We start from the raw sequence: 9,290 nt of genomic DNA, 5'->3' as shown, positions 1-9,290 counted from the left end.
TTATGTCATATGCAAACAACCTATTTTTCACTGCTTAGAGAGCAAAGGATACCACAATATTCAATCTGTCCCTTTTTGATATAGTTGTTTGCAGGGGAGGGATAGTTCAGTGGTTTGAGCATTGGCCTGCTAAACCCAGGGTTGTGAGTTCAATCCTTGAGGGCACCATTTAGGGATCTGGGGCAAAAATCTGTCTGGGGATGGGTCCTGCTTTAAGCAGGGGGTTGGACTAGATGACCTCCTGTGGTCCCTTCCATCCCTGATATTCTATGATACCAATAAGACATTTGTGGGCAATGAGTAGACTCTCACCTAGTTAGGGGATAATCTTGCAAACCCTACTCTCTTGGAGGTAAAGGATTCCAGGCCTAGGACCTAATGATACAATAAATAAATAGATTATCTGGAAATCAGTTACCTACCTAACTCTGGCCTATCACCACCATTATAATAGCATTAAAGAAAACAAAGTCCACCGACAGAAGATAAAGCAACATCTTTGAAAAGAGAGGGAGCTTCTTATTTACACTCTGAACATTGTCTGTCTGTCTTTCTGTAAAAGAATCTTTAATCTTGTGGACTATTATGTTAATCCATTTTGAGTTCAAAACAAACAGGAAGCATATTCCACAGAGGGAGGAACAGTATCACAGCTGTACCTATGCATATCCAACATAGAGCAGCCGTTCAGCAAAGGAGCCACTTGTGTTCCTGCTGCCACAGAAATGTCTCTTCTCTCTCAGCCTTCATGTGTTGTATGTAGATATTGTTTCAAAATTAGTGCAGACCCAGCACAATGCAACGTTGAATGAACACGCATTTTGGGTGCAACCGATAATACGTGTCACCTTGTTGGAATTAGAAATGTACTTATCTGAAATACTGATTGTGGCCACTCTGCATGAGAATGGGCAAAGTTGTCCACTTTCCTTCTGTTTGCTACTCTGCCACATTGTTGCTATTTGATGAAATGGCTAATTGTGCAGTAGGAGAACTGATTGTAGTGCAACTCCTTCCAATCCTCTTCAGAAACTCTCCTTTTACAGAAAATTATCTACCCCACATCTGGCTGTTGATATTTAATGAACTGTTTCCTCTTCCCGTCTGCTACCACAGCATTTTCTACTCTAAAGCTAGTTTCTCCATTCTGATCCATGGTATTCTGAGGCAGAATATCACTGCAACATGAATCCTAATTAAAGCTGGGAAGTCATGCTTTCTTTATTTATCTCTTAATTCTTCTTATGGCAACACATGGCTAGAATTAAATGGTGCTGTCAAATAGTGAAGCTAGTGTTTGATGGCTTTTAATATTGTTGCCCATATCAAAGGAATAAATACACACAATCAATATTACCTAATCTTAACTCTGTAGTAATTATTTCAATAAAGTGGTATTCATTCTGTCAAGTATCAATAAGGCCTCTTGATAGCAACTAAGAAGTCTATTTGCTGGTAATAAACCACCTTCAGTGGGGGCTTTGGAAGGAATATTAGCAGCAGCAGCAACAACTCCGTGAGTAGTTTATAAAACTTTTCAATGTGTAATGATAATAAAATCACAGATTAAAGAAAACAAGAAGAAGCAGCAGCAATTCAGACCAAGAGGCTATATATAATAAAGATCAGCAAGCCTGCCAACAGAAAATACCTGTGGGCACCTTCCAAATCACCCACCCCATCCTCTCAGTACTTCAAACAAGATGGTTTGATGTAATTCCCAAAACGACAGCTCTTCCAGGGATGACAAGGCAATCTAATATTCCCCATTTCTTAACACTCCTGACGTTCAAGGAATGATGACAACTCAAACAGAATGCCTAAGGCTGGTTGACAAGGAGGATTCAAGTAAAGCAGTTACCAAACTTTCTTCCCCACCCCAACGCTGCATTGTAAGTCTTTAGTTTCAGAGTTGGCTTCTGATCTCACTTACACCAGGTCAACACCAGTATAATTCCACTGACGTTGACAGAGTTATTCCAGATTTATACTGGTGAAGAGGGAGCAGAATCAGGCTCTCATTATTCACGGCTGACTTGTTCATTTTGCAGAACTGCTGAGAATAGGTATGCTATGCTTCCTCACACTCAGACTAAGGTACAATGATAATACAGGTGACATCATAAGCTTTATCAACACGTCTCTCTTTTATATAGGAATCATCAGTTTAAAATGCTTGAATTTCCTCCTGATTTCAAAAAACATTTATGAAGACCAATTAAAAGGGTCAGCAGTGTGATGCTATCAGAATATCTATCATCTTGTCACAGACCTCTCCTCAGAGTGCCAGCAGTGTTCTTCCTTGTATCAAAGGAGCTGTGATTAATATTTTCTTATGTTTGCAATCTTGTTTTACAAAAGTCAATTGATTAATTTGGTTACACTCAGAACTGGTTTTGATAGGTGAGATAAGCTACAGGAATACACAATTCCAAATTACATATAAGTGGCAAGGAAACTTTCGTCTCATCCTGGATTGTTAGTGTTAAGTGTATGTTGTTCCTCATCTACCCACCTACCTCCACCCCCACAAAAAGAGAGCTTGATCTGGATTTTTCTACATTACCTCTATGTCTGCTAGGATCACTGCCGCTACTATCCATCTCTCTTTCTCTCTGCCTATGAGAGGAGTGTCAAACTTATTTTTGGCAGATGGCCAAATTCTATTTTTTATTGTGGTACATGACCAAAGTATAAATTTAAGACTGCATACTTGCCTCGATCCACCAAGGAATGCCCTGTGATGCCAATGAGGGGTTTGCACAAATATCAAGGACAGAATGTGACTTTTACATAGTAACTACACTTTTAGTTTATTTATGATTTATTAAGCACCTCATTGTCACATTCAGCTGGAAAACATATTCCTCTATAAGGTCACCACTATTTCCCTTCCTTCCTTCCTTTCTGTGTTTCTCTTCAATTTCTCTGACTTCACATGTCTTGTTTTTTCTTCCCTACGTATTGTCTTCCCTGCTGTAATTTTCAATTGCTCCCATCTCTCTGAGTTTTACTCCTTTTCTACCCGCTAAACTGACAAGCAATGAAATAGTTAATGCTTCCATTTAAAGTGGTGGTGGTTGGCTTCAGAATCAACACTCCAGCTTGACTGATGGAGCTGAGGGGTGCAGCAGGGTTGGTTCATGTCTCTTAGAGCCATTGTTTCAGGATCTCTTCAGGCTCAAGAAGACAACATTGAATTAGTGAACACTTTCTTCTCACTTGGAAGTTAGGTTCACTGCCAGAAAATCCAGAAACTTTATTTATTTATTCATTTGAAATGACTGCTTAGATTCTGAAGAATCTGCATCTCTCTGGGCCACCTAAATGCATCAAATGGACTGGATGCAGCATTCAGGCTGGGCATATAACATGACTGATCCATGATATTTTGACAGCATCTATTAAGTAGGTATTGAAATTACTGTAAATTCTGTAGTGTAAATGCAGTACTCTATTTTTATACCTTTCACTGTCTTTCACATAACAGAGCCAAGGTTATGGATTGAAGTCCTTATTGAGTGGCTCTGTCTCCAGGTCAGCTCAGCACGGCTGCCTTAAAATCCTGAAAAATTTTCAGAATGGTGTCTATGGATCTGAATCACAATTGCCCCACAGTCACATTACACTGACTACCCTGGCACAAAGTGATCATAAAGATACCGAGAATACCCACGGAATTGTCCTGGCATCAGGGGAGTCCTCGCGTAAGCATAGAGTCACCATAGCTGGCCACTCTCTGCACAGAAGCCTTCAATTCAGGAGACAAAGGGAGACTTGGTGTGGCATTCCTATGCCAAGGCTATTTCCAGTTGTTGGAGCAGCCTGTAGTGGGTGCTCAGTTTTCTGGGCGTGGGGGGAGGGGGAACAGAGGAAAATAATTTTTTTGAGGTAAGTAGATACTTACTGTAAAAATTTTAATTTTGTCCAAAAAAAAAAAAAGAAAACACTAACAATTTTCCATTGAAAAAAAGCTTTTGTGGCAATGTTGAGCAGTCTCCTGTACCATTCTTTTCTCTCCAAAAGCCTATAGTAAGGCCCTGTTCCTGCAAACATGAGAAACTCAGGTCAATGGGATTATATATACAAATTAAATTGTGCATGTAGTACTTGTGAAATTGAGGCCTAGTTAAATTTAAATGTAAGATTTTTGATTTGATTTAGCTTCTGAGAGATTTTTTGCAGAGAAATAGGATTAGTTTGTTTTTATATCTGCCGGTTTTAATTCTTGACAGTTAGACAGTGCTATTGTTTTAAACAATACCTATTGTAGAGTGGGGGTGTGACTCTGAGTCACTATTCAGCCCTGCTCCCCATTTGCTCCAGGGGACAAGTAAACTGCACCAGCAATGTACCAAGTGCAGAGTCAAGACTGTGCCCACTCCCTTTTCCAGCATGCCCACTCCCTGCCCACTTTTGTGGGACAAGGTAGAGCAGCTCTGTGGAGGTACAGGGTACCTTATGCTCATGCTTACCTATGTTGTTGCATATAATCCTGCCCCAAATCATAATTTTAATACTTTGTACTTATATAGCACCTTTCATCTAAGGATTTCAATGGATTGTTTTACAGATAGCTGGGGAATCTGCAGCACAGACAAAGTTAGTTTTGGCATGTGAGGATGGTATTTATGTGAAAATTGGTCCTTTGATTTCTGTCTGTATTTTACTAACTCCTTGTATATGTGTCTGCAATGTGCGGTAGATGCATTTTTTAAAAAGAAATTGAAATATATGAATAAACAAATAAAAATAAGGGCCAGATTGTGATGCCATTACTCATATTGAATATTACTTTACCCACAAATAATCCCATTAAGCTCAATGATGTAAGGTACTATTCAGTGTGAATAAGGTTATCACAGTTTTACCCGAAGAGCTTTGATCACACAAAGCCCAAGAACTACACTGTACCCACTCCCACTATAATTTCTTGGGCCTAATCCACTGTGGGGATAAGTACTTTCTACTCTGATTAATTTCAACAGAGGTTCAGGGGGCTCAGCAGGTTTGGGGATCAGGCCCTTATTTTGATATAAAGTGCCAGGGTGCCCTGATGATAGGCACGTCTACCAATTTTCTAAACACAAACAGTAAAACTGTTAAATTTTAGTGCCTATTTATTTCAATGCAAAATCAGATTGGTCACCTATTTGCATTAAATTATTTTCACGCTCTCAGTCAGCCTCTCCTTTGGAGTTTATTACTGGAAATATTTGCTGTAAATTCATTTTTGCTGACCAGCAGATCTGGCAAAATTACTTTACAGCAATACTGAGATTACTTCCAGGCTACAGTGATTTTCAAGTTTTTAAAAAATGTTGTAAATAAGCACCTGCCTGTTATGGAAGGAACAGTTCTAAAAATTATTATTTACTGTTTTGTTGAGCACTTGATCTAAAATCCATTAAAATCAATGGGATTCCTTCCACTGACCTTGATGGGGCTTTGGCTCAGGCTCAAACAGTGCTCCGTGCTGTGCAGAGCATACAGTAACACATGGTCTCTATCAGAAGGAGTTTACAATCTGACACTCCAATACTGAACATATATACGCACACGTAATACTATATGCATATGAGTAATCCCAATGAACCCAGTAGGACTACGCAGTCATAGAAAGTTATTTACGTGGATAAATGTTTGAAGGATTGAGGCCTAAGGCCCAGATCGTACTTGCATTTACATCTGCACTCCATGGAATTACATTGATTTGGGCTCTTCACAATAGGGACTTTTATTTCGTCTAGTGGGATTACTCATATAAATTAGTTTTTTTCACATGGCAGTCTTCGGTTAGAAAATTCCACTGACTTCAGTGGAACTATCCCTGGCAGTAAGCAGTACAAATATATTTAGTTGTCAGTTTAGATCTTCAGGGCTAGAGCCTGTCCTGGATTTTGTTAATCCAGTTCGATCGCTATGCTCAGTAGCATTTGTAGGATCAGGCCTTTATAGTGTAAGCCCTTTGGCACAGGGACTTTGTGTATGCTGTATAAAGTGGGGGCATATTGTTATCACTACATAAATAAATAATGAGGAAATAGTAATCAGCAATTTGAATCTTTTTGTAATAATTTCGGAAAGGGTGGCTTGCTGGATCGCTTTGGTGCTTTGTATTGTCAGAGCAGGTGCCCTGACCTTCGCCAGATGACTTAGTGGGTGAATTCTGCTATTTTTAAAAGGGAGAGGTGGCTCCCCTGCGGCTCCTCCTGCACATCTGGCCCTGGAAGGGTCGGCACAAAGACAGCTGGCAGCACCAGCTGTTCCACAGCGGTCTCCACCACCCCCTCCGCTCCAGCAGACTATAGCTCCGCCCTCTCGTTTGCATAACGCAGCGTCATCATTAAGCGTCTCTCTTCCGCGGCTGCGCCGAGGAGGCGGGCGGAGCCAGAGCAGCGAAGGCACAGCACGGATGAGGCGCATGCGCGGTGCTGGACGGCGCTGGAGCTGCGGGCCCGGCGCGGGCTCGCGGAGGGGCCGGGGGGCAGCCGTTGGCGGAGGCGAGGCGGCGTGCGGCTGGCGGGGCCTGGCGGGCGGCTCGCCGCAGCAGCTGGCGGAGCGATACGCGGACTTGGCCGCCAGCCACAGCGAGGCGGTGCGGGCCCGCGAGGAGCGGGAGCGCCAGAACGTGCGGCTGCGGGACGAGAACGCGCGGCTGCGGCTGGAGAACCGCCGGCTGAGGCGGGAGAACCGCAGCCTCTTCCGCCAGGCGCTGCTGGGGCCCGGCCCGGAGCCCGACGCGCCGCCCCGCCCGGGCTCCGCCCCCGAGCAGCAGCAGCAGGAGGAGGAAGCGGCGCTCGCGGGCCAGCTGCGGCGGCTGCAGGAGAGGCACCGCCGGGCCCTGCAGCAGCTGCGGCGCCGCCGAGCCCAGGACGGGCTGGAGGAGGACGGGGAGCTGGACGAGCTGCTGCGGGAATTGGACGGGGAGCAGCAACAGCCCCCAGGGCAGCAGCCGCCGGAGAAGAAGAGCCTGGTGCCGCCCCTATAACCAGGGGGAGGCTGACGGGGCTCCGCAGTGGTTTGGGGACCCCCCCACTGCCAGATCACTGGGGTGAGGAGCCCCTATCACTCTCCAGCCCCCCTTTGCTACCTGAGGCGGACCCAGCTGGCTGCACTCTGGGGCCGCCTCACAGCGGGGCTCCTCTGCCCCACAGGTTTTTGGGGTCCCAGAAGTAGGCACGGGAGCTTTTTGCAGGAGAAGCCACAGCATCTGGAGGAGGCCCCAAGGAGCCCCACGTCGCAGGAGGGAAAGGGCCTCACAGCAGCAGGTGCCTCGTGCCCTTGGATGTTGAGGAGAAGTTCGTCCTAGAGGGAGAAATGGATTCTGGACTTTGCCGCCTCCTGGCATTGCCCTGTCTGCCTTCTCTGCTTTGATTTGGACCTGTGTGTCTAGTTATCTTTGTGCAGGAGTGAACAAATCTCATAGAGGCCATAATAGCCCTGTAGATGACCCAACAATGGCACATTTGTTAGCCTGCTACTAGGTTTTAGTACCCATGTATATCAGTTTAAAAAAATGAAAAGTTTGTGTGCCAGATTTATTTTGACAGCACTTTAAATGAAAGCTGATAATCCTCGGAATCCTTCTGAATTGGTTGGATATCATCTGCAACTCCATTCTCTGTATATCTTTGACTATTGCTTTGTTCATCCTTGTCTGTTGCATAATTGGTCTAGACATGGCACTTCCAATTCATAAAACTACAGGTCATACTAAATAAATCCTTGACACACCAAAATGCTTCTACTAGATGTGATTTGTAATATGCAGTTGAATATAATATATACATTATTTGTTTTATACTGTAAATAGCTACTCTTCAAAGTTCTTAAATTTTGGTACTGAGGTTTTTTCAAAATTCTAAGAAACAAGCTACTCAATCTTTCTGTTTTAAGTAAAAACTATTTTTTTCACTTACATAACGGAAACTACTTTAATTTTTAGTTTCTATTTGCTGTCTGAAAGACCAACTTTGTAAACATATAAGAGTAACATTATTTGCATCAGTAGTCCCATTGCCTTTAGTAAGATTAATCAGATGAGGAAAGTTAGTGTTGGATGCCACTGTTTGTGGGATGGGTCCCTAAAACTTAATTACTAAACTTTTGACTGAGATAAGGTGGTATTTATGTAACCTTTAATAAAAAAAAAAAAAAAAAAAAAACAATAATAAAACACCCACACAACTTCAAACTTTGTTTGGAGTTAGATGTATTTATGGGAAAAGAGGAATACTTGTACCAACTTCACTATTATTGTTTTATATAATTGAGGTTTAAAATAGTCTGTGTAGCGTCCAGCATATAAATTTAATTGTGATATAAAATGTACAGTATCATTTGTTAAACCAATATCAATGCATAAAAAGCATTTTAATTTTTAGGGGAATATACCTGTTTAATGTGATAGGTCTAAAGAGCACCTCTGCTATGCAGTTCATCTTGCTTAGTCTTTAATGGGAATTCTAGAATGTCAGTTTCTGAATGTCTTGTTTGCTCACTAGGTTGAAACTACCCTTGCTAGCCATTTTAAATTGGCTAATAAAAGTATATTAGTGAACTACAATGGGTACAAAAAACCAGTGACATGTCCAAATGTGTTTTCTATTTAAATAAAAGTTACTGTGTTCTGACCATTCCCAATAAAGTAGATGTATAAACTGAAAATGAAAAGAGGGATTTAGAAAGAAAAATGCCCAAGCAACTTGTATGGTTTAGCAGAATAATAGTATAATATAGGCTTACAGTACTTGAGTAGATGACCTTTTAATGCCCCTTCCAGACCTACGTTTCTATGATTCTGTGAGCGTGTGTTGTTGCAATATAAAGGTGGAAAACATCTGAACACAGAAATTATTTCTTAAGAAAAAATATTGCTGTAGGCATTAGGGCCCTGATTCCATGATTTCATTCAGTGCTCTACAGTTTATTCATAGCATGTTCCATTTTGAAGACAGTCAATCAAATCAGATATTGCAGCTTGTAGATGTCAGATACAATGAGGGCAGTTAATTATTGCCTTAAAGGAAGGTATCTAAATATTATAGATAAGTTTATATAGCTGATGCATACTTTTTAAGAGATTTAATGGATAAACAAAGTGAACTCAAACAGAAGGATCATTGGTTCTAAAATGTAATATGTATGTCTGGCCTGCAGCTTAGAAAGCTCAAACAAAATTCACCCAGGAGCTTCTGTTCTAGTGGGACTCAGATTCATACTAGCGGTCTGCTGAAATATATAAGTCTTTCAAGCATTATTTAACATTGGTACACTCAAGGGTCAAA

At 42.0% G+C, this 9,290-nt stretch overlaps 1 protein-coding gene across 1 annotated transcript; it reads left to right on the top strand.

The window, feature by feature from the left end:
• The first annotated feature begins 6,415 nt into the window (after positions 1-6,415).
• Positions 6,416-7,742, top strand: LOC112104620 (tumor suppressor candidate gene 1 protein homolog). The gene has a single exon (XM_024197032.2). The coding sequence runs from the start codon at positions 6,416-6,418 to the stop codon at positions 6,989-6,991; it is 576 nt and encodes a 191-aa protein (XP_024052800.1). The 3' UTR covers positions 6,992-7,742.
• The last annotated feature ends 1,548 nt before the right edge of the window (positions 7,743-9,290 follow it).

Source organism: Terrapene carolina, unplaced genomic scaffold (genome assembly GCF_002925995.2).
Source record: "Terrapene carolina triunguis isolate 2854851 unplaced genomic scaffold, T_m_triunguis-2.0 Scaffold35022, whole genome shotgun sequence".
NCBI lineage: Eukaryota > Metazoa > Chordata > Testudines > Emydidae > Terrapene > Terrapene triunguis.
This window is presented reverse-complemented; position numbering and strand designations above follow the sequence as displayed.